The following is a 24,597-nucleotide window of genomic DNA, read 5'->3' on the forward strand; positions in this document are numbered from 1 at the left end:
GCGAACCGCTGGTTCCCTGATGGTCTTGCTTCCGCCCTGAATCCAAGGCTCCCCACCGCTGGTGGTGACCACCCTCCTCCGCTACTACCTCCTGACCCCCCGGACCCCCTTTCGTCCTGCACCCTCTCCAACTTCCCACCCCTTTCCCCTGCTGTGGCAAGTACTTCGAGACCGCTCCCATTGCAAACTGCCAAATCTTCAAGGCCTGCAGCGTGAGCGTCTCGTTTGGTTGCTATGGCTGCTGCTACTGTTGATGCAAATGTACCCTCTACCGATGTGGAAATGCAATCGGTTGAAGAGCCAAACCCTGTAGTTTTAGATCCAGGTACTCCAAACCCTAGATCTGTAACCACTGTAGCTCAACAAACTGCTGAAAAGGCCAAGTTCACTATTCTCAACCCAAATCTTCTTCCCCTTTGCTCACAAACAAAGCATCCGCATCCCCCACCCCCACTTCCCCTCCTCTGCTCTCTCAGTCACAAACCAGTCAACTTCCACACCCTAACCCAATCCTAACTGCTGAAAAACCCACTGCAGTGCCTTTACCTCCGACTGCTAACCACCACGCTCGTACTGTTCCTGAAACCCAGAGACCCACCACTGCTCAAGCTAACCACAAACCGTCCTAAAAAACTCTTGTAGACAAAATTCAAAAGTCTACTGATAGATCTCTCCATCGTATAGCCCCGGTGACCTATACTTGTACAGGTAGACCCACCACCCATATCCCGGATGATGTGTTCCAGAGAGGTGCAGAGTTGCATAAAGACTTCATTCTCTGCTACTTCAATGGTCGACCTCCACTTTTCCACCAAATCCAGAGCGTCCTGAACCACATGTGGGGCAAAGGTCGTCGTTTAGAGATTCATGTGAACCACCACTCGAACTCAGTACTAGTCTGAATCTCAAATGACTATATCAGGCAAAAGGTTCTGGAAAAGTGCATATGGTACATTGGTGACTCGATGTTCCATACTGCACCGTGGGCTCCTCATTACTCTTCAGCTACACCTCCCTTGGATTCCATTCCAATTTGGATCCATATGCTCGATGTTCCTTTAGACCTACGAACCAATGAGGGAATTATTCTTATAGCAGGACTAGTGGGAGAACCAAAAGAAACTGATGATTTCACCATAAACTTGGTGAGTTTAAAAGTTTCTCATGCAAAGGTTCTTGTTGATCTTACCAAAAAGCTGCCCGAAGTGGTGGAGTTCACGCGGGACAATGGTCAAGTGGTGGAGGTCAGTACTGAGTATCCATGGCTCCCTCCTACCTGCTCTCATTGCAAGGAGTTTGGACACATTGCTAAGAACTGCCTCCAGTTACCCCCTGCGCCACAACCAACTGAGATAAGTAAAAACCGTGAGGTTACTAAACCAAAAAGCAAAAGCAAACACCTCAAGAAAACATCACCTGCACCGGATAAGCCCGTGTTGACCAATGTGCAACCCACCACCTTGTCTGCTAACTCCCTAAACCAAGTCCCGACTACACCTGCCTCTTCATCTATCGTATCTCCTAACCCATTTATTGTCATGTCCCAAGCTGAAACCAACCCTTCCACTTCGTGTCCCTCTCCTACCTTACCCTCCACTTCTAACCCAAACCACCAAAACCCTTCTCACCTGTCCACCAACCATGCCTCTGCTATTTTACCAACTAACCCGCAACAAACAAAACCAGCTGATTTTCATACCATACTTACTGTGAACACACATGAAACAAACCAAGATCTCCCAATGGTCATTGGACTTCCTGCGACTCTAACCCGTATTGACCCCTCTCACACCCCAGTTAAAATGTCAAATACCAGCCTTAAGCGATCCAGGTCTCACCCCTCTCTCTGTAGTCCCCCTCTTCACCCTATGCTCCGCCAAGACTCAAGCCCTTCTAACTCACTATCTCACCAACCTGTTTTGGCTACTGCGAATGAGCTTCTGATGGATATCTCTCCCCATTTATTGTCATGTCCCAAGCTGAAACCAACCCTTCCACTTCGTGTCCCTCTCCTACCTTACCCTCCACTTCTAACCCAAACCACCAAAACCCTTCTCACCTGTCCACCAACCATGCCTCTGCTATTTTACCAACTAACCCGCAACAAACAAAACCAGCTGATTTTCATACCATACTTACTGTGAACACACGTGAAACAAACCAAGATCTCCCAATGGTCATTGGACTTCCTGCGACTCTAACCCGTATTGACCCCTCTCACACCCCAGTTAAAATGTCAAATACCAGCCTTAAGCGATCCAGGTCTCACCCCTCTCTCTGTAGTCCCCCTCTTCACCCTATGCTCCGCCAAGACTCAAGCCCTTCTAACTCACTATCTCACCAACCTGTTTTGGCTACTGCGACTCTAACCCGTATTGACCCCTCTCACACCCCAGTTAAAATGTCAAATACCAGCCTTAAGCGATCCAGGTCTCACCCCTCTCTCTGTAGTCCCCCTCTTCACCCTATGCTCCGCCAAGACTCAAGCCCTTCTAACTCACTATCTCACCAACCTGTTTTGGCTACTGCGAATGAGCTTCTGATGGATATCTCTCCCCCCCCCCCCCCACAGGGAGTTCCACTGACTCATTCTTAATGGATACAAAACAATTTTTTTGGAATATCCAAAGTTTAAATGACCCGGAGTAGCATCAGCCGCTTTTTGGAGCTATTTTGGAAACACATATATACCTCTAATCACTTATCTGATGAGGATGGGTGCATCATTATTATTTGGAAGGATCCGGCTTCTTTGCGAGTACTTCACCAGTCTCGCCAAACTCTCACCTGTGAAGTCAACATTGCTAAAAAAGTCAATTTTGTGTTCACCACTGTGTATGCATCCAACTTAAGAGATGAGCTAACTGACCTATGGGTTGAGCTACTGCAACTTCAGAGACATCTATCTCTTGATACTTGTCCATGGTTAGTAGGTGGTGATTTCAATAAGATAATCCATCCCCAGGAACACTCCTCCTCAACAGTGAGCAGCCTATCCTGCGCTATGACTGAGTTAAAGGACTGTCTGTCTCAAATGGATTTATTTGACTTAAGATTCCAAGGACCACTCTTTACCTAGAGTAACAATCAACCCGCTAATCCTGTTGCTAAGAAGCTTGATAGGGTGCTTGTTAACAATCATTGGATCTCTCTTTTGCCGGATAGTACGGCTACCTTCCTCCCCCCCCCCCCCCTACCCTCAGACCACTCGCCTAGCTTAGTAGACCTTGCCTACCAACTTCCTAGAGCTGGAACCAGACCTTTCAAATTCTTCAATTACCTCACCAAACATCCTAACTTCCACCAGTTAGTAGATGAGGCTTGGATTCAGGCCGGAAGCTTTGCGGAAAACCAAACTGATTTCTGTTGGAAGCAAAAGATCATCAAGGGTGACCTGCGCAGTATTAATAGAGAGAACTTTTCAAAAATACAGGAGCAAGTAAGTGAGGCTAACCGTTTGTTGCAAGATGTGCAGGTACAAGCCTTAAACGATCCAACATCGCACCAATTCCAACAAGAGCGTGATCTTCATGCCAAGTGGAACTTCCTGCGAGACATTGAGGAGAGTTACTTCAAGCAAAAGTCTCGGATCAACTGGTTAAAGGAAGGGGATCTGAATACCTCGTACTTTCATAAATTCTGCCAAGCGTGTGCTAGCTACAATACTATTCGATCTTTTCTTCTTGAATCGGGAGACTTACTTTTAGACCCGGTGGAAATGAGTGAGCTGGCTGTTGCCCATTTCAAATCTATCCTTGCACCAGACCAGTTGTTAGTCCCCTCTACCTGGTCATCGCAAGAGTGGTTCCACTCCCTTAACCCTTTTCGCTTCACATAAGCTCAGACTGAAGTAATGAATTTAATTCCTACACCAGCGCAGATTACACAGGTTATGATGAAGATCAATCCGAACAAAGCACCATGGCCAGATGGACTTACCTCTGGGTTCTATAAGGCAGCATGGGGGACGTTGCTATTGGGCACTTCTTTCGTTCTTCTTTCCTCCCGGCTTCCACAAATGCCACCATCTTAACTCTGGTACCGAAGCGACCTGGAGCCTCAAAAATAGTCGACTATCGACCCATCTCTTGCCTCAACACCTTGTACAAAGTGATATCCAAGCTCCTAGTTGACAAACTGAAATCTATTTTCCCTTCCCTTATCCTACCAAACCAAACCGCATTTGTTAAGGATCAACTACTACTAGAGAACACAATTCTTGCAGAAGAACTTGTAAATAGTTACCATAAAGCTGTCGGGCCAAAGCGGGTAATGATCAAAGTTGATATTGCAAAAGCTTTTGACACCATCTCGTGGGACTTCCTGTTCAACTGTCTTCGAGGGCTTGCACTACCAGGACAGTACTTGCGGTGGCTTCAAGCGTGTATCTGCACCACTAACTTCACAGTTGGCTTATGGTTCATGGGTACTTCAAGGGTAAACGTGGTCTGAGGCAAGGTGACCCCCTTCCGCCCTAACTGTTTGTCATAGCAATGAATAACCTATCATTAATGCTAAATAGAGCTGCATAAGAAGGAAAGTTTGGATATCACCACAAATGTGCAACGGTGAAACTTACTCACTTGTGCTTCGCTGATGATCTGCTTATCTTTGTTGATGGCTCCCTCTCGTCGATTCAAAGTGTGCTTCAGGTACTTCAGAAGTTTGAAGATCGGTCTGGCCTTGCTATCAGCCACCAGAAGTCTTCTTTCTTTACAGGGGGACTCTCTGAAGAAGAAATAAACCTCATTGCCACTACCACAGGGCTCACTCATGGCTGCCTCCCAGTCCGATATCTAGGCGTTCCTCTCTGCACAAAAAAGTTATCAATACAGGATTGTGAACCGTTGCTGCAACAGGTAAAAGCTAAAATAAACAACTGGTGTGCGAGGCACTTATCTTTTGTTGGTCGGTTGTTGCTCATCAACACTGTCATTACTGGGATCTCCAATTTCTGGTGTTCTACTTTTGCCCTTCCAAAGAAATGCGTCTCCAAGATTCACTCTCTATGTAGTGCTTACCTCTGGAAATGAAATGTCAAAGGCCCTCATACTACTAGAATCGTGTGGGAAGTAGTAACTAAATCAAAGACCCAGGGAGGATTGGGAATCCAGGATCTCAACTACTGGAATCGTGCTTGCCTCATCAAACTCATTTGGCTCCTATTCTTTCAATCTGGCTCCGTGTGGGTTGCATGGTTCATGCATTACTTCCTGCGAGGATCACTGCAAACCTACTAGACAATGAAACCGAGGCAGCATTACTCTTGGTTGGCAAACAAACTACTGAAGCTACGGGATGAGGTATATAGTTGGATAAAAATGCGAGTTGGGAATGGACTGACCTGTTCTTTTTGGATAGATAACTGGTCACCGTTTGGAAAATCAAGGAGTTCTTCTCTACTGCTGCTGAAACTCGACTGGGAATCCCTTTGACTGCTACACTCAATCAGCTGTACAGACATGGTCGCTGGTCTATCCCTCATGCCAGAACAGACAAACATGTATCATTACTTGCTTACATCACTACCTTGAATCTGACAGACTGTGATGATTACTATGAGTGGGAGTTAGAAGGAAAAGTTTACCACAAGTACTCAACGGGCCAGATCTATCGTCTTCTCTGCTCCCCCTCTCCTCTGGTCCCCTGGCATAAAGCGGTATGGAACTCTCGAGGGATCCCAAAACATAGCTTTCACACTTGGCTCCTGGTCTTGAATCGATGCCCAACACGAGATCGAATCCTCCAGTAGGGACTTCAGACGAACCCTTCCTGCTTGCTATGCAACTTGGCTCCGGAAAGTCGAGATCACATATACTACAACTGTAACTTCACATGGTCGGTTTGGTCTTTAATCTCTGTTAGATGTGGGATCCAACCTGAAGCCTCTTGGGAGATTACTCTTGCACGCATGCAATCACTCCAGGGATCCAAGGCTCGGATTCGCCTCACTCTCTTAGCCTGGCAAGCCACCCTCTACTCAATCTGGGAAGAGCGAAACCACCGTCTTCACCGCCACAAGTTCCGATCTGCAGAGTGTCTGCTCCGACTGATTGACACCGTAATACGCAGCAAGATTTCTAGCTTGAGAGAAGCAGATCCATCCCTCTCCTTAATGATGCTCAACCACTGGTTCTCCTCCTTTTGAATGCGTCGTTTAATCTTCTATCGACCACTCTCCTTTGATTATTACTGAGTTCTACTATATGTGTTTTAATGGGCTTTGCCCTTTTTTTATCTGGATCTGTCCCAAAAACAAACTCTAAAGCTGAGCTGCTTTTTATAAGTTTTTCTTTTCTTTTTGCAATTTAAATAGAAAGCCTTTTTCAAAAAGAAAAAAGTAAGAAAATTCAAATTTTAAGCTACTGCATGACGTGTGAAGTATTATTACAATGATCATTGTCTAATAATCACAGGTCTTGCTTCCTCTAAATAGATATCGTAAAATTTTAATGTTGACAGAGTGTGTGGAAGGCACTCAAAATCCTAAGGCATAGGTGGAAGCGTTGAGCATAAAAAAAAAACTGCAAAAGTTATTAAATGGGCTGGGCTGGGTCTTTTTGTAGTAAAGGCCTGTAACAAAATGAAAAAAAAAAAAAAATCCAAAACCCAGCCCTATAAAAGTGCAAAACCCTAGACATGAACATTATTGAGATATAAAGAGCCGCCTCCATCGTCTTTAGGTTTTGAGAGAAGAAGACGAAAAAAAACACAGAAAGATGCAGATCTTCGTGAAAACCTTAACCGGAAAGACCATTACTCTCGAGGTTGAGAGCAGTGACACCATCGACAATGTCAAGGCTAAGATCCAAGACAAAGAAGGTATCATTTCATCCTTACTCAAAACGCAATCTCGATTCTTCTCTTTTTTTACATTTGTGAAATTTCGGATCTCTTATTTATCATTTTCACTTGTTTCTCCTTTAGGTATCCCTCCGGATCAGCAGCGATTGATCTTCGCCGGTAAACAGCTCGAGGATGGCCGTACTTTGGCTGACTACAACATCCAGAAAGGTAAACGATTCATTCCAAATCCTTTTTGTGTTGATTTATCATTTCACGAGCTTATCTGAATGAATCGTTTTGTTTGTAATCAGAATCCACACTTCATCTTGTGTTGAGGCTCAGAGGAGGTATCATTGAGCCTTCGTTGATGATGTTGGCTCGTAAGTACAACCAAGACAAGATGATTTGCCGCAAGTAAGCTTCACTTCTTCTTATACGTGCTACTACTGATGCAATTAGGTTATTATGTGTGCTGCTAGGGTTTAGTTATGTATGGGAATTAACTTAGCTTCTCAAGCCATTTGACAATGCGTGTAGAGGTTATAAATGTTCCCGATATTAACATTTCCATTCTCCAAACTTTGTCAGCTGGTCAAAATTTTCATCTTTCCAGATGATTTTCTTGAATGGTACATTTATATGCAAATGGTTCTTGATTATCAAAATGTTTGTTATTGTTTATATTTTGATATGGTGTTGATCTTTCTGTTGAATTATTTCATATAAAGGTTAATTCTTTATTGATGCACAAGCTTGTTTTATTCCATTAGATTAGTCCGTTTTGATTAGTTTGTGGTCTCGATAGTTGCAAGTTAGAGATGATTTCTAATGTTGTTATGTAATCAGGTGTTACGCTCGTCTTCACCCAAGGGCAGTGAACTGCAGGAAGAAGAAGTGTGGTCACAGCAACCAGGTTGGATTTTGTTGCTTGCTTATGTAATGTATCGTTTTTGTGTTTATCCTATGAATTGTTATCTGAACAACATTTTGTTGTTGTTGATGTCTTATTTGCAGTTGAGGCCTAAGAAGAAGATTAAGTAGAGAGACTCGTATCAGGAATCTCATCTCTTGCTTTGCTTGCTCCTTTTTGTTATCTTCCCTTTGTGGGGTTTGTTCTTTTTTGTTTCAGTGAATTTCTATGTTAAAAGATAATATCACTAAAAGAAGGATTTGGTTTTCTATCTACTCTGAATCAGTTATCAGATATTCATGCTTAATTCCAGATCACTCTCTTTAGGTTTTGAATTCGTAGTTTTACTGTGTTTTCAATTGTTTGTGTATTGAATCTATCGGCTATTTTGCTTGATTAAGAGATCCTATCTTTATAAATTGATAAACAATTGAACTTATAGCATGTCTTAGTGTATTGAATCTTGTAAATTTGAAAACCTAGAATATATTTGTTTGATTAAGAAGAGTTTTATTGAAGTTTGAAAACATCCTATATTATGAAATAACAAACTTCTCTAAAACATTATCTTATATTTTGATAATTGAAGTTTGAAAACATCCTATATTATGAAACAACAAACTTCTCTAAAACATTATCTTATATTTTGATAACTATGTACATCAGCTAATTTTTGCAATAATAACGCATTTAAAAGTGTGATTTAATTGAGATTTCTAACCCATCTAAGCGAGAAACTATGTACAACAACAAGTTTCTTGTCACAAGTACCCTCTCTCTGTCTATCTAACAAAAGAATGAAATTAATTAACGAAGAAAAAAAATTTGAGGTGGTCATTTAGCTCCTTGGTTCATCTTCAGAGGCTCATGTTCCATGCATTGAGGCTCTCTATGGTCACTGGTTGTGATCCGTTGTTAAATACGAACAAATGAGCTTTTTCTCCTACTGCCTTTGTCGGATACACTCGTGATGTTATCACTGTCTTTCCTTTTGCCCCAAAGCTCTCCACCAACGAGTGATCAATCTGCATTTATTTATAGTAATTAGTGTCACTCCGTTCATTGTGTTACTTCTAATTTATATACGTTCATATGTAGAAAAAAATGAATTAGTTTGTGTCTTTGTGACATACCAAACTCCTTAGAGAGATCTTTCCATCAGCGAGATCGACATCCACAAAACCAGCAAACGATGGTTTATACATCCTCTGTTTGGCGTCAGCGCCGGTATCTGTTTTGAGAGTCGAACTGTCGATAATATATATGATTAATGTTAGTAAAAAAACCAACAGCGTATGCATAAGTTAATGTAGTGAGTTAGGTAAACATACGGTTTGGCGTCAGAGCACATGAGGACCTTAGACTTGATTGGTTGAGGCATCTTTGAAGACTCTGAAAAAAACAGGAGTGTATTCTTCTATATCAGATGTAGCCAACGTGATCAGACCAAAAGGTCCGACTCCGCCTGTCACATTTGCACTCTTCATGTTACCAGCCCCGGCGCTGGAGAGGTGCAAGGGGTGCTTTTGCATCATGTGACAATATTTTGAAAAAAATTATAAGGTGTTTAGGATCTTCAATTTTTGATATTTTGACAAAAAAACATCTCAAAATTCTAAAAATCTACAAATAAGACCTTCAAATTAGGGGAAAAAAAAATTTTGCACTACGTGCAAGAAAACTTTGAGCCGGCCCTGCATGTTACACAACTCTAGTGGTTTGGTTGTGAAGCTTGCGACAAATTTTTTGGCATTTTCTATCATTAGTAAAGGGCCTAACTCACTACTAAAAGCTAGCTCAAGGGAGAAGGTTTGCCACATCACATATATATTACCCAAATAAACTAATCCCAACTAATGTGGGATATTCTAATATCTATACTTCCAACGTTGAATGTCACATCAACATCCACCTGAATTTACGCAAAATATGAATTATAAACCTTACATCTTAAAAAAATTATGAATATTTCTTTGTGAAAATATTATAATTTACCTGAGCAGGAGTGATTCCTTGGATCTCAAAGCGTTGGCCCTTCTCCATTTTCTGGTTTTTCATTTGGACATTCTTTCCTCTCAATGACTCAATCTCTTCAATAGGCCAAAATACTAGTTGCTTCCCGCTAGAGTCGAGCAAGATTGTTCTTGGGATAAGCTGAACTCCAGCACAACCCTTCAAGGTATCATCTGCAACGGTGTCGGATTCATTGGCCCAATTGATCAAGTCCTTAGAAACCGAGTGCGCCCACACAATGTTACCCCAAACCGCACCTTTTGGATTCTATTGATAGAAGAAATGGTAGATTCCCTTGTAGAGCATTGGGGCTGTTTCAATTTTTTGAATTTTGTTACATGCAATCATGTAATGTTTTTGCAATGAACTTGTACATATAAAAAAGATGTTATGGACTTACGTACCATTAGGATCTGTTGGAGTCGAGAATGCCACGAATAAGGTATATGGCAAAACAACAAACCGAAAAAAAAGTTAGAACAATGTAATTTGATGGTTGATAGAAACTTTAGTAATAGAAGCAATTCATCAATTAAAACCAATTTCGTATACCAATTGGCTCGTTTGAGCTGATTTTTTTTGGTTGACAAAAAAAAAAAAAAAAAAAAAAAACCAATTTCGTATCTTAATATATATATATATTTTTTGTCAAATAATGTTACTACAAAATAAATATGAACTTTGAATAAAATGGCACAATGTACCGTTGATCCAATGGCGGGGAGGTTGAAAGTGACAAGCCGGTCTCTGAAGAGGACTCACTTTCTCCAATGATGTTGATTGAGATTGCAATCTCTTGAAAACTTTGTGAAATGCGTCGACGCCATTATTGCTAATATTAATCAATACAATCAATAGTAATACATATACAAACTTTGAAACACTCATTGGTGCAAGAAAACTCTATATAAGATCACAACAATTTATTTTGATTTTATTTTTGATGTGTCAATAGTTTTTTTTCCATATATACCTTTACAAAGAAAGAGAACTCTGTGATGAAGAAAATTAGTTTTTTTGATTCAGTGTTTTTTTTATCTAGGGGAAAGAGGAAGGAAAATATTTTACTTTAAAGATAAGTTGGATCCGTAAAGTAATCTTAATCTCACTCTAAAATAAGAAGTGCATAATGTGGCTTGCAATTAATTTACTTTTGTTATATTTTTATCCATTTTTAACAACTCTTTTATTACAAATTGAAATTAAATAGTATTACTGAAGAAAAATAGTGGATAAATTTATTGGCGCTAAATCTGATCTAAAACTAAATTAAATTAAACAAAATTGTGCATCATGACCATCAGTTTCCCCCTCAGACACTTTACTATGTGTTATTCACTAATTTAAGTAATTTGAATGAATTTTTTTTTACAAGGAAGTATCTCTCCCAAATTAAAATGAAGTTGAAATAATCAGAAAGGACAAATTTTCCAGCAACAAAAAAAAATGTTAAAAACTTAAAATAGCAACAAAAAGATTGGAAGAATTACGTTATGGCTAAATGCTATCAAAATATATAATGACCAAATAATTGGTTTCTCCAGAATAATTAATTAATGTGTGATGTGTAGTGTGTACATACATATTTGTCACTATAGTTTTTATATAGACTTTCAAACTAAAGAAAAATTAATATATTTATCTTAATTAGTACCATCATATCTTAGTATCTGCATTAATTTGATGTGTTAAAAACTAGAATATCAAAACTTATAAATAGTATATACAAATGACCTTCTAGTTGAAGAGCAAAAGGTCACTTATAACCCAGGGCTTATAACATATGTAAGTGTAATTTATAACATATTATAACATGAACTATGGATTTATATTTTTGTTGCTTTATAATTCACCACTTAGATCATAAATGCTTTGAAAAAAACAAATAAAGCGGCATATTATAAATATGACCATTGTGATTTTGTATAATATGTCAAATTTGCTACTTCTCTATTGATAATCAAACAACAGATTTTTGTGATTTTGTATAGTATATCTCATACTTAAACGAGCAGTTTTTTGTACCAACAAAGAAACGTCTTATGCAACCCCATGTTTTCCATCGATCCAAATTTGATGAAGAGATGCTCTAACATGTCTTTAGAGTCTTTTCCAGAGAGTATTACATAATCACAATTATGCATAGAGCTTTTTTTTTTTGTTCTATTTTTTAAAAAATTCTAAGCATAATATTTTTAGTTTAATAATTTGTGACTATTTGAATTATACTATATATTTTTCTATTGGTTGAATTTTTATAAATAATAAAATAATTATTATTTCTTAATTTTTGTGCATTTAACCAAAGAATACTTATAAACTGGGATAGAAAGAATACTTGAAAATAAATAATATACGAAATCCAATTAAATAAGATAGTGACGTGGAAATGCATACTTATTGTCTCATTTAGCCACAATTTATGAAAAAAAAATTCAAATCAATGATCTAAGATCTAAGGGTGGTTTATAGTTTGTTTTCAACAACTTGAGCTTACCTTGAAAGTTGAAACTAATAAGACTGGTAATGTGACCAAGACAAAACCAAAATGTAAATCCCGAATTACAAAACCAAATCTAATTGATCAATTAAACCAGAAAAAACACTAAACCGGAATCAAGTAAAGGTTGCGTCACTGTATCTTCCTTCCCATATTAGTTAGCCAACAAAAAAATCTTAAAATATCAAACAAACAATCTCTCTCTTATCTATTCTTCTTTCTCAAGATAATAATTATGAGTGAGTCGAATCAGCGACCCGAGTCCATGACCCGACCCGTCGGAGGAACTGAATACAGCTGGTGCAGAGCAATTGACGGCGGCACAGGCATCGCCGTCATAGCTCTCTTACTTTCCCGAACACCAAAACTCCAAAATCTCCAAAACACCCTCGACAAACTCCAGATTTACCATCCTACCCTCCGTTCCACTCTCCGTTACGACGCGTCCGCCAACTCCTTCTCATTCGTCGTCTCCGCCGTCGATTCTCGCGTCGTAATCCACCCTTTCGATTCCGAATCCACCGCTCGGATCATCAGAGACAGCGACGATCCACGCGCTGATCCGCACAGGATCATCCTAGAACACGAGCTTAACAAAAACACGTGGATCGATCCACACCGTTGGATCAACTCCGAGTCCGCCGTGTTCGTCGTCAGCCTCTACGATCTGACCGACGACGGAGAGCAGCGTGTACTCACATTTCGGTTAAACACGGGGGCGTGCGATCGGACTGCAGCGGTTACGCTTCTGAGAGAGTTTATGAAAGAGACCGCGGCGGGTGATGGTTGCGGAAACGGTCCCGTGGCGGCGGAGACGACGGTGAAGTTAGGTTTAGGTAAGGCGATAGAGGAGCTGATCCCGAGTGGGAAAGGGAATAAACCGTTCTGGGCGCGTGGGATGGACGTGCTTGGTTACTCGCTGAACGCGTTTCGGTTCTCGAATTTGAATTTCGTGGACGCGGAGGAACCGAATAAGAGATCGCAAGTGGTGAGGCTTAAACTGGAAAGAGATGAGACTCTCAAACTTGTGGCTGTAAGTCACTCTACTGCTCTCACTCAGCACTCTCAACTATTATTTCCGGATTATGTGCTAATTACTATTTTAGTTACGTGTTTTAAAAGTATTAATATTTGTTTACAATTGAATAATGTTGGTTAGTATTTTATATGAATATAATTAGATATGAGGAGTAAGTGTGTAACCACAATGTGTATTGTTGTAGTTTTGTTATATATTAATGTTAAGACAATCACTCGTGTGACATAAGAATTACATATGCATAGATTTGATTTGTAACACAAAAGGGCTAATAAGAAAGAGGATCTTGGTTTGTGCTAAAGCCTAAAATTTTGGAGCATTCGATTTACATTTTTGGTAGGGATGCAAGGCAAGAGGGATAAAGCTATGGGCGGCTTTAGCTTCCTCGGGGCTAATCGCTGCGTATTCCTCAAAGAATCTACCACCAGACCAAGGAGAGAAATACGCTGTGGTGACTCTTTCCGACTGTCGTTCCATCCTTGAACCTCCTCTTACGTCAAATGACTTTGGTAAGTATGAACATTTTTAGGATTACAATAAGAAAGATTGATGCTCTTAATGAGGTCTAGGTAGATGTTCGTAGATCTTCTCATGGTTGCAACAAGTTATATATTATAGGCTTTGAAACTCAGAAATTTTAATGTTAAACAGTCCCTGTTGTTGTATTGATCTAATGGTTCGTTATTTGATACTTTTGTTGTTATGTTATCAGGTTTCTACCATGCAGGGATTCTTCACACACACGACATAACCGGAGAAGGAACGCTATGGGACTTAGCCAAGAGATGCTACGACTCATTCACATCCGCAAAGAATTCGAACAAGCACTTCACGGATATGTCTGATCTCAATTTCTTAATGTGCAAGGCCATTGAGAATCCTAATCTCACGCCTTCCTCATCTCTTAGAACTGCTTTCATCTCTATATTTGAAGATCCTGTTATCGACGAGTCTCCAGAACCCGAGTTGGCTTCTCTCGGGGTAAGGGATTACATTGGGTGCGCGTCTATCCACGGGGTTGGACCATCTCTTGCGGTTTTTGATGCGCTAAGAGACGGAAAACTGGACTGTGCGTTTGTGTATCCTTCGCCGTTGCATTCGAGAGAGCAGATGGATGGGCTGATTCAACATATGAAAACTATTCTTTTGGAAGGATCTGCTTCTTCCTTTTGATTTGTGTGTTTTGACAACTCTCTTTTGTACCAGAGGCATATAGATGGTCTCTGTAAAAATTGTTCAAATAAAATTTATTTGTATTCTCCTCACAAGTCTTTGCAAACATGTACACTACATTCGTTAAAAACATAATTCAAATTATAGTATGTCAAAAATGTAATTCTATTAAATTTAATTAAGAAGATCAAAACAATGAAAAGGAAAAATTGCACTATTTTGTTTTTAGTGGCATCAGCAAATAATGCGGAAAATAATTCTAAGAAGAGTGCTAAAAAAAGCGTATGGAATGGCTGAAAGATCCATAGCAATACACAACACAAACCCCAAACTATTTTTAGAGGCATAAGACTTTAGAGCCACAAAATCCAAACTTACTTTAGCCTCATTTTCTAGCTATCTTCATTTTGTTTTGTGTTCAAAACATTTTTTTTCGTAAGAAAACAAGAAAAAAGAAAGCCTAAAACAAAGTGTGAAAATGGCGACGGATACAACAACATTTCCAGAAGGTGATGCAGCAGCTGAACTAAATCCTGGCCAAAACAAAAATTTCCAAGTAGATCCTGTTTCTTCAGAGATCGCTTCTGAAAAGGTATCCTTATTAGATGAGTATGTGACAAGATTTGTGATATCCTTATTGATATAGTTATTGGATGAGTTGATTTTACATGATTAACTATCAAATATTACAAGCTTTATCACTTTTGTTTCTTGTACACAAATGACAAATCTCTATACGTGAATTCAATGGGAAAAAGGTACAAAAAATCGTGGAAAAAAGGGAAAACGCCAAGGCAAAGAGAGACCCGACAAAAACGCTAAAAAAGACGATCATAATATCAGCGGTGATCGTTGCAGTCGCAGGAGCAGCTTTTGCTATAACCAAGAAATTGAAAGAGAACAAATGATTTTTTTATACAAAGTTAATCCTCAATTTTAATCTCTTTAATATGTAACTTTTCTTCCTCACAAAACTAAGAATTTTCTTTACCTATATAATATTATATATAAATATGTATTTGTAATATGTAATTCAAATTTAAATAATGCAATTGAATATATTAACTAACTATGAGGGGTATTGAACTTAACATTTTAAAGGATTTTAAAAATCTCATGAAATCTTATGTTATTCAACTACGATTTATAGAAAGTCCTTTAAAATAATTCAAAATTTTTTGTTATTCAATTTATAGTATATAAATCCAACTTTAAATCTCTTGTTATTCAAAATATCATAACTTTTTTTAGAACGCTATTTTGAATGATTCTAAGGCCATTTCCACTGAACATTTCTTTCATAGTTACTCTTATGAATAGAGCCCAAAAACAAAATAAAAAATCCATTATTTGGTCCAGAATGGTTTCTTCTATTGTTTGTGGAAGCAACGATTCTCAACAAATATCAACAGGTGTCGACTTTCGAGTAGTTACTATTAATTGTGATTAAAATAACTATTTTTTTTAAAGAAATGTTGAGAGCGGTGCTGGGTAGGTGATGGTCTTAGAAACTTCTTTTTTTTCTAAATCTTTCAAAATTCTAAAATATTAAAATCTTACTAAATCCTTTAAAATATAACTTGAATACTTTTCTAAATGATCTAATAACTTCTTTTTGAAATGATCATAATCATAAACTATGTTTTTAGAGAGAGAACAAAGAAAAAATGGTGGACTGCGAAACTGAACGAGACAAGAGAAATTAATCAAGCCCAATGGGTTCAATTCTTATAGGCCTCATACTTATTTGGCGCCATCTGTACCTTTTCTTTTCCCGCCCAAAATTGTCTCCATTATTAACTCTCTCTCTTCACAAAGCCTCTCAGAGAAACAGAGATTAGGGCTAAAATCATTTTCCAACTTCGACGACACGATTCATCTTCTCCAATAAGGTAAAATATTATCAGATCCTCAACTCTCAGAGATTTGCTTTTGTTTTCGATTTTATCCTCCTCCATCGTTGTTGATATGAAACTGATTGATTTAATCGATTTTGAATCTTTTGACTGGTAGATTAAAAAAGAAAAAGAAGAAAAATGGATACTTCAAGTCCTTCAGCTTTTGTGAACGGAGCTCTGTTGAGGCGTTACATTGGTCAGAAGGTCAGAACTGTGATTCAAGTGATCGGTTCAGACACTGGTTCTGTGATTGGGAAATCTACTGATGATCTTCAGATCGTTGTTAGGGGACCGTCTCCAACTCCTCCTCTTACTACTTACCTTGAGGTTATTGGAATTGCTGAGAGTGATAACTCCATTCGTGCTGAGACTTGGACCAATTTTGGCAACACTTTTGGTAAATTTTTCATTGATCCCTTCCTTCTTATCTATTCCATTTTGATGTATTAACAACATTTGCTTGTGGTTTTGCTTTGCAGATCCGCAGAATTACAATGAGCTATGTAAGCTAGCAAGTGGGGAGTTCAAGCACTTGTTCATCTAATGTTGTTGTTGTTGTTGATGATGGATGATGATCCTGATCAACCAAGTGATTCCATTAAAATCCTTTTGTAGATGCTTATGCCTTAATTATGTCACACCCAAACCTTTTCTGATTCTGAGATTTGCTTTTTTTACTTAGTCTATGTAACCACTTCTTAAATCTATTACAATTAAGCTTCAATTGCCTTTTTTTCTATATTGATTTGTTCAGTACTTATTGTGAGGTACCAAAACACAAAAGATTACACCATTTTCTTCTTGGCAGTTAGTCTTTTGCTCTGGAATTAGATTCGTAATGGGATTGCCTTTTTTAGGTGTTTTTGATAAATATTGAGAAAGTTCTTGCCAGTCTAATACGGAATTGAATTAGCTCAAAAAGACCCTTTTTTAAATAACCTTAGCTGAGAAAAAAGGTTTCTACTACATAGTTTTGGTGCTGCTATTTAGGCGATGTCTTGATGAAACTGAAAAGCAATTTTTTGGGCTGAGAGGAGAGAGGGAATCAAATACAAGTCTCAGTCCTGCTTCAATGCTTTTGTGATGAGTGACTTTGCAGCCAAAATCCCGATGTAAGCCAACGTTGTGACTGTAATACCTGCAACAAGGACTGTATTGTCGTATGCTGAGTGCTGGACTGTGTACACACGCACCCTTATAGTGTCCCAGTTGCTTTCGGTCCATACCGGATCAACCATCCCCATAGAATCCGATGAGTTCTGAGGCAGAATCGTCCAAGCTCCATCGTTATACTTCAACCGGGTTGAATAAGCTGGAACATACCTGCCAAAACCAGAGCTTAATGTGTTACGGGTCCGACAACAAATTGGGTTGCGCCATACATCTCAGGCCAACGGAAGGAGAAAATGCTGATAGGTTCAATTCAAAGGTCAACAACCCAAAAATTCTCAACTCAAGTCTAAAAAGGCTCCACTTCTGGAGCCTATCCTAATTAATAATCCTTTCCAATGCCTACCAGACTTGAGATTTGTTGCAAACCAAAATGCAATTTCCAAGCAAACAAAAGTTACCTGGTTGTGGAGACAACACATGCTCCCTCCTTGTTGCTCTCTGCTTTAATGCACACTTCGTCGGTTTTGCTACAGACTCCTTTCGAACAAACTGAGGTTGTGTTTCCCTTATGGACAGATGTTTTATCCGCAAGAAAGTTCCATACAAATCTAGAAACATCACCGACGTAACCAAGGTAAGGTTTGGAGGAAGGTTCTCCAAGGATGACGCCAGCATAGTTGCCTGGGCAATTGTTTGTTGGTGAAATGTAGTCTTTTACCAAGTTGCAAGATAGGCCCGGTTCACAAGCTAAAAGACAGGTTAGAAGCTCTTCAACAAAAGAAGCATTGACATGGATGGATCCCAGAGCTGAATTGCTTGCATCTTTGTCTTCACTTGCAAGAACGTAAAGTGTACGGGCCACAACAGAAGCAGCAGCTACTACAGATGAGGAGTTGATATTTGCTGCAATATAATACCAGAAAGGGATTAGAAAAGAGCAAAATGGGGTTTAGAGCAAAAAGATGAGAAAGACAGGCTGTGACTCTTCTTACACAAGTCATCTAGGTGACTATGGTAGAACTTATTCACAAACTTGGTATCAAAGTCTTCAAGAACAACAGCTGAAGTCTGAGGGTTCTGCAATAATGAATAGGATGTTATACCTTTTTTACTTTAGGGAATCTGGATCAAAATCACATAACAGTAAGCAAATATACTTCTCTCATATTCATGATAAACCGAAGGGGAAGTATATTCAAATAGTTACTTTCTCTTTCAAAGTCAGAATACACATTTGAATTGTCTTTCCATCTATTTACTTGGAATATTATACCTTTCTCATGAAAGCCATCATGGAGGATGGGGGTATTCCAGGGTTTGCAGTATCAGCTGAAAGAACTTTGATGTTCTTTGATGCCAGTGAATCCTGAGCTATCTTTAAAGCATCCAGTGTCATGTTTGTAACTGAAGAAACCTAAAGCAGAACACCAAAAGTGGATGTTAAGTTGCCTATGACAGTTTTCACATCATCCCACAAATTATGTAAGAGTTTCAGGGTATTAGGAATTTCTCACCTTAGTTTTATGAGCAAAGAAAGTGTTTATCCCTCCACTTAAACCTTTTCCAACGGATCCTATTTCAAGGACCTGTTAATAGAAGACAGAAATTTGAATTCAATCCTTTTAGAGAATTGTGAACTTTCAATTTCACAAGGAACACTGATTAAACAATAAACCTGCTTTCTGCACTACTAAGGAACAAATAAGTTGCAGCAACCATGAAACACATGCAACGTTTTTCACAAAGGATTTCATGCATGGGACTAGCTGTCTCTACCAACTTTGTCAGATCAAAACAATAAAGATTACCGTTTCAATCGGAGTATCGCTAAGGCCTGTGACAGCATCTGAATGCAGATCTAATTCGTGTAAGAACCTCCTGCTGCCAAGGTAACCCCACGTCTCTCCGGTCAGAACCAAAAACACAAGCTGCATTCATTTATACATGTAGAGCTATAAGAGCCAAAACACAGCAGACCGCAAGATATACCTCTGGTATTAAAGCTTGCAAGCAACAAAAAGCGTAAAATAAAACTAAATCGCATGGTACACTGATGTGTGCAAGAAACTCAATAGATTTGGCAATTATATTTATTCACTGGCACCTGCTTTTTGAAATTACTAAAACCATCAACTCGAGAAAGAGCATCAACTGCTCCCAAAAGAGCTACCAGACCCTGAAAGAAGGAGAACGCATTGCGCAATGAATCAGGATAAGAAGAATAAGAAGATTAAATAAACACATTCTAGAACAATCCACAAGCAGAAAATAGCGATATCTCACAGATATTGGTGAATCTGCACCAAAGCTTTTGTCACGGAAAAGTGATGCAGAATCCATGGAGGCCACAGTTAGCACAATAGGTTTGCGATTGTTGGAAGACGAAGGACTGATTGGTAGAAGCGAGGACCAAACACTGTCCTTCATAACAAAGTTATTAGAAAACGAAACGTATCCTTTAAAAGGTTTCATAGGTCTTCAAATCAGACAGTAATATAGAAATTTCAATCTCCTAAAATTTTTACCTATATCCGCCCAATGGGAGGCAAGTTCCTTCCTGCAAACAAGCCTCCGAATTGTGTGTTCCAGCTTTGGTAGTCTAATACAACAAATAGAGAAGTGGATGTCATAATCTAAGTCAAAGTAAAGATCCATAAAGCTGGTTAACATTCCAGTGAGCTACACTGCTAAAGCCAAATACCTCCATAACCATATTGAATTCAGCAACATCACTGGTATATGTACCATGCTTCATCTTTTTCTTGGAAAGGATCTGAACAGATATATTAGGATGTCAAGAAATAGTTCATAACATGAAACGTGAAGCTATCCACTTAAAACATACACATTTAGATTGCTACCAACACAGCAGAAATATAAAGCTAGCTTCTTGACAGAACCTTATCTAGTAAGAACAACAACATATGAGGTTCTGTCAAGAAGTAATCATTTGTATTTATATTTAAAAACGGGTAATCAATGTTTAGAAAATTTTATGCAAACTAAACTAGGAGTAATCATTTCATATGACTTTGACGAAACAGATCTAATGCACCATTTTCCAGCCATATTTTCATCAAGCAATACTGCTCTTAAGAGTGTGACGAACGGTCATAATGCCTCTCTAAGGCTTTAGTTCATTACCTCATATTTCTAAATGGTAATCCTTAGTTATTCTGACAACACAATTAGAAACATTTATAATTTGCAAAAGAATTCAAGTTTGAAGGTTTACCTCCTGCACAGCTGATATACCACTTTCTGACAATAAGTACACAGGAAAATTATATTTTTTCCACATTATGCTTGATGCCTGCAAATAATCATTTTTAACAATGGTCAATTGCCAGAGCCTAGAGACTTATCGCTTGCAACTACTCATAAGAATTAAATTCATTTTTCTCAATGGAAAACCAATAAGAGGTACTATCATTTTATGAAGTTATATAAATATGCAACTGATTTATAGGCTTCTTTATAAGTAATCATCTGGACAGATACATGCATTGGTTTTGTAAAATGTATACAAAAACTAAACCATAAGAAAAGGATTTATGTTGTTTTGTGTGTTAGCAGGTTGTTAATTATAGTTCCAGAAGAGAACAGTATATAACTCGGAAATGCTTGACAATGGATTTCGTGATAACTGATTGAAACAATTTCCAACCAACTACAAAAGTGCTCACAGGAAAAAGTAACTTCAAAGTTTCAGACAGATTTATGGTACCGTACAGCTGAATTCCATTTGTAGTCAACGTTTTCATAGGGTGAAAACTGCGCTTGAGGAAACTTTTTGTCAGGAGAAAAGCCTACAAGAAAGAAGAAAGAAATACTAACGCCATGAAGATAGATAAGAAGTATCAAGTACTTTGTTTAAGGGAATTAAGAAATGACAATCAATGTATAAGTCAACATCCATTCAGGCTGACAGATCATAAATATGTGGATCGCCATAGTACCTGTTAATTTCTGTTGGAAATTAGATCCTGATTCAACTAGAACACCACCAATTTTGCTAGCAAAGCTCAAATCACTTGACACCCTGGAAAAGGCACAAAGAGGAGCGATCCTGTGTCATTTCAATCTGAAGAGAGTGTCTAAGTGATGTACAGTCTAATGAACAATACCAGAAGTAAGCCAGACTGCAGGATTCTAGTGTAAACTGCTTCGAGGTATACCCACTTTTTGTTTGTCGAATGAAATTAAAGCAAAAAATCCAATGAATTACAGGTTTCTACTGAATAATACCTAATCCATTTCTGATGCACCAACAACCAAGTGACTACATTTATAGCAGATTTTAAAAATGCTGATAAGAGGGTATACTCATTCCAGTCAGTTATTTCACTTTCAGGGAGAAAAAGAAGAAAACAAAAAGTGTTGGCCTTAAATACTAAAGTACTAGTGAAACTCTGCATCCTTGTATAGACGTTATTTTTGAGGATGTAAGCGAAAATGGCTCATCTGGCGAACACCGCAAGCTAATTCTTGTTTGACGTTATGTAAACACCAAAATGAGAACTACACCGTTTTCATGCATATGTATATCCTGCTTAGCAAGTGGTAAAACACTACTCCACAAGTTAAGAGATTATAAATACAATAGAATGACAAAGGAGACATGCCTGGTAAAGAAATCTTCCATTTCATCAGCTGTAACCAAAATAGTGTGTGGCTGAACCAAATCTTTAACGTCCTTCAATTTTATGATTGGAGCCACCACCTTATTCAATCCAGGATCTGAGTAATAATAAACATAAAAGTTAAGGGAACCTAATCGAATAATACCAATCAGTTAGGAGGCAAACACAGAAGAGGCTTACTTGAACAACCAATCTCTCCAGAAAGATTGAGAAGGCGTACACAAGGATACCCATCAACAACAACATACATTAGCTTCTGAAGGTCAGGAACAGATTCAATAGATGTTACCTCACCTACACGAAATATGGAAATCAAAACAGTGATCAGATAGATTAAAGTGATAATATAAGTGAATCAAAATTACAAACCAATCATTCCAAGATGAACTAAAAAGTAAAATGTTATATTAAAATCAACAAAAGATGAGACCAATTGGGACGAAACTCACCAGCGAGAGAGACATGTAGAGGAAGGATTGAAACTAGAAGAAGAGCAAAAGCAAAAGCAACAAGACGAGGAAGTCCCATTGCCATCATAGCTGGCCCGCCGGAATAATGGAAATCAGCGGGAAGCTACCTGGAAATCATCGCTGCAGATACGATCAGAAATGTGACCAATTTCATAAGAGATAAAAAACGTTACGAGCCCAGAATCGGAAGAAGCATCAGTTAAAGAGAAACAGTACCTAAAAAGGGGGAAATTGGAAGAGAGAGAGAGAGAGAGAGAGAGCTACGATTCGCCGGAGATAAGAAACCTAGATTACGCGGTCAAAGACTGAGAATTTTTCCGGTCGATTCGACTTTCAAAACTTCCCTTGAAGGAAAATAAAAATTGAGATACTCCTATTTTGTGCAGATTTTAATGGATTAAAATAATTAAAAATATTTTATAAATTTGTTTTCTCATCAATTTTTGTTTTTTTTTTGGTAAAAGACTATTTTCTGTCATATAATGGTTCTAGATTCGTTTTAAAAAATATTTACTTTTTTCCAAAAAATAGTTGTTTCTTTTGTCAATAACATCAAATTAATCTACCGGTCCTAATAAACCAAACCGAACAAATATTATTACCATTCATAGCAAAACACGGAAAAACACTATTATATCTATATTATTAATTTCACAGCATTTTTGAGAAAAAGGCTTGGAGTTCAAAGGTATTTACAACCAATACTATTACCATAAAAATACATTTTTAAAAAATAAAACAAAAAATCGAAATATGCAAAATAAAGTATGTTAATTAAATATTCTCCTATCAATCCAATATAATTTTCCTAAATTATCTCCAGCTCTGAACCCAATTTCCTAAATTCCTAAATAGTCAGCTTTCTATATATATTAATTTTTATAAATGTTTTAAATATATTATTTAATAAATTTAAATTATTATGGGACGGGTTATGATCGATATTCTTATAATTTTAAAATATCAATAGTCCATCGCTACGACCATCAATATATTATACTAAAAATTAATAAATTTCTAAAGATATAGTTTATATAGAAAATATAGGTCTGTGGTGTACTGTTAAAAGATGGTCATTACAATTAAGTTTATCGGGATTACAAATTTTTAGTAAGAAATGTCGTCTGCGGTTGGCGAATTGTCCCAAAAACTATAAATATAAGATTAAAATAAATATATTATATATATATATAATATTTTTACATAGTTCTGTATATATAATATGTGAAATATGTGATAATATGAGAAAATTTAATTTATACCAATTAAGATAACTCCAAAATATCAATATTATAAGTTATTTAAAAATTTTTTTTTTCTTTGCCACTAAATTTTTTAAGAATAATTAATATAAAATTTAGGTTGAGGACATGCTTGGGCATAACTTTAACGACCACGGTCTTAGCAGGTTGACCCGCTACGGTCCATGTAAAAAGAAATGTGGACCGACCTGTTTGACACTTCTATATACATGATTATTATAAACAAACGGATACAACTTAATAATATAAACGGATATTAATAAGTTTTGTAATGAATTCTGGCTCATCTTCTGAATATTTTTATCTTGGATTGGTGAAATTAATTTATAACAAAAATAAATTATTGTATTGTATATAAACCGCAGATTAAATCGTAGAATTAACAATCAAAATACAATTATACAATCTTAAACTTCAAATAAAACGTAAAAAATTAACTAACAATTACAATTTAAAATTTAATGATTTTAGTAAAAAAAAATAATCCCGCGGTGTACCGCGGGTTAAAATCTAGTGTTAGTTTAATTCTTTTAGTAATATTTCGTCGAAGAAAATTTCCGGTCGATTCATATATAATTCAACTTTCAAAACTTTCCCTGAAGGAATATAAAAAATTAAAAATTGAGCTACTTCTATTTTGTGCAAATTTTGATATACTAAAAATGATTTTTTTTAAATATAATTTTTTCTTTTCTCATTCAACAACAATTTTTTTTTGGTATGGTAAAGACTATTTATGTCATATTATGCTTCTAGATTCGTTTTTATTTATTGAAAAATGTGTTTAAAA

General features: G+C 37.6%; 6 protein-coding genes and 2 pseudogenes across 9 annotated transcripts; 6 read left to right on the top strand and 2 right to left on the bottom strand.

Annotated features, from left to right (window-relative positions):
- Positions 1 to 234: 234 nt before the first annotated feature.
- On the top strand, positions 235 to 2,144 carry LOC147938949 (uncharacterized; annotated as a pseudogene).
- Positions 2,145 to 5,033: 2,889 nt separating this feature from the next.
- Positions 5,034 to 6,148, top strand: LOC147938950 (uncharacterized; annotated as a pseudogene).
- Positions 6,149 to 6,633: 485 nt separating this feature from the next.
- LOC104711811 (ubiquitin-ribosomal protein eL40z fusion protein) lies at positions 6,634 to 7,967 on the top strand. The gene is made up of 5 exons (XM_010428579.3): positions 6,634 to 6,822; positions 6,928 to 7,014; positions 7,098 to 7,200; positions 7,633 to 7,699; positions 7,801 to 7,967. The coding sequence occupies exons 1-5, from the start codon at positions 6,720 to 6,722 to the stop codon at positions 7,825 to 7,827; spliced, it is 387 nt and encodes a 128-aa protein (XP_010426881.1). The 5' UTR covers positions 6,634 to 6,719; the 3' UTR covers positions 7,828 to 7,967.
- A 284-nt stretch (positions 7,968 to 8,251) lies between these two features.
- LOC104715592 (beta-fructofuranosidase, insoluble isoenzyme CWINV2-like) lies at positions 8,252 to 10,020 on the bottom strand. Its single transcript, XM_087465012.1, has 3 exons — positions 9,028 to 10,020; positions 8,830 to 8,944; positions 8,252 to 8,721 (listed from the first exon to the last, which is right to left on the bottom strand). Exons 1-3 carry the CDS (start codon positions 9,075 to 9,077, stop codon positions 8,554 to 8,556), a joined length of 333 nt encoding a protein of 110 aa, XP_087321138.1. The 5' UTR covers positions 9,078 to 10,020; the 3' UTR covers positions 8,252 to 8,553.
- A 2,193-nt stretch (positions 10,021 to 12,213) lies between these two features.
- LOC147938951 (uncharacterized) lies at positions 12,214 to 14,579 on the top strand. Its single transcript, XM_087467359.1, has 3 exons — positions 12,214 to 13,242; positions 13,589 to 13,757; positions 13,961 to 14,579. The coding sequence occupies exons 1-3, from the start codon at positions 12,445 to 12,447 to the stop codon at positions 14,419 to 14,421; spliced, it is 1,428 nt and encodes a 475-aa protein (XP_087323485.1). The 5' UTR covers positions 12,214 to 12,444; the 3' UTR covers positions 14,422 to 14,579.
- A 230-nt stretch (positions 14,580 to 14,809) lies between these two features.
- On the top strand, positions 14,810 to 15,490 carry LOC109126594 (uncharacterized). Its single transcript, XM_019230283.2, has 2 exons — positions 14,810 to 15,013; positions 15,180 to 15,490. Exons 1-2 carry the CDS (start codon positions 14,900 to 14,902, stop codon positions 15,327 to 15,329), a joined length of 264 nt encoding a protein of 87 aa, XP_019085828.1. The 5' UTR covers positions 14,810 to 14,899; the 3' UTR covers positions 15,330 to 15,490.
- Positions 15,491 to 16,207: 717 nt separating this feature from the next.
- On the top strand, positions 16,208 to 17,058 carry LOC104711813 (replication protein A 14 kDa subunit A). Its single transcript, XM_010428581.2, has 3 exons — positions 16,208 to 16,313; positions 16,435 to 16,716; positions 16,799 to 17,058. Exons 2-3 carry the CDS (start codon positions 16,458 to 16,460, stop codon positions 16,861 to 16,863), a joined length of 324 nt encoding a protein of 107 aa, XP_010426883.2. The 5' UTR covers positions 16,208 to 16,313; positions 16,435 to 16,457; the 3' UTR covers positions 16,864 to 17,058.
- A 170-nt stretch (positions 17,059 to 17,228) lies between these two features.
- Positions 17,229 to 23,254, bottom strand: LOC147938952 (nicastrin-like). Of its 4 annotated transcripts, none has more exons than XM_087465013.1 (17): positions 22,762 to 23,254; positions 22,525 to 22,665; positions 22,256 to 22,369; positions 22,058 to 22,172; positions 21,392 to 21,474; positions 21,165 to 21,241; positions 20,668 to 20,745; positions 20,134 to 20,205; positions 19,958 to 20,031; positions 19,716 to 19,848; positions 19,537 to 19,608; positions 19,241 to 19,360; positions 18,947 to 19,018; positions 18,706 to 18,846; positions 18,425 to 18,509; positions 17,891 to 18,335; positions 17,229 to 17,642 (listed from the first exon to the last, which is right to left on the bottom strand). In XM_087465013.1, the coding sequence occupies exons 2-17, from the start codon at positions 22,610 to 22,612 to the stop codon at positions 17,378 to 17,380; spliced, it is 2,034 nt and encodes a 677-aa protein (XP_087321139.1). In that variant the 5' UTR covers positions 22,613 to 22,665; positions 22,762 to 23,254; the 3' UTR covers positions 17,229 to 17,377. The 4 variants fall into 4 exon arrangements, with proteins under 4 accessions (XP_087321139.1, XP_087321140.1, XP_087321141.1 ...); XM_087465014.1 differs by having other exon boundaries at positions 22,525 to 22,652; positions 22,762 to 23,041; XM_087465015.1 differs by having other exon boundaries at positions 21,560 to 22,172; positions 22,525 to 22,652; positions 22,762 to 22,919.
- Positions 23,255 to 24,597: the final 1,343 nt, after the last annotated feature.

The sequence above is a fragment of the Camelina sativa genome, chromosome 9 (genome assembly GCF_030686135.1).
Source record: "Camelina sativa cultivar CO46 ecotype springtype chromosome 9, ASM3068613v1".
NCBI lineage: Eukaryota > Viridiplantae > Streptophyta > Magnoliopsida > Brassicales > Brassicaceae > Camelina > Camelina sativa.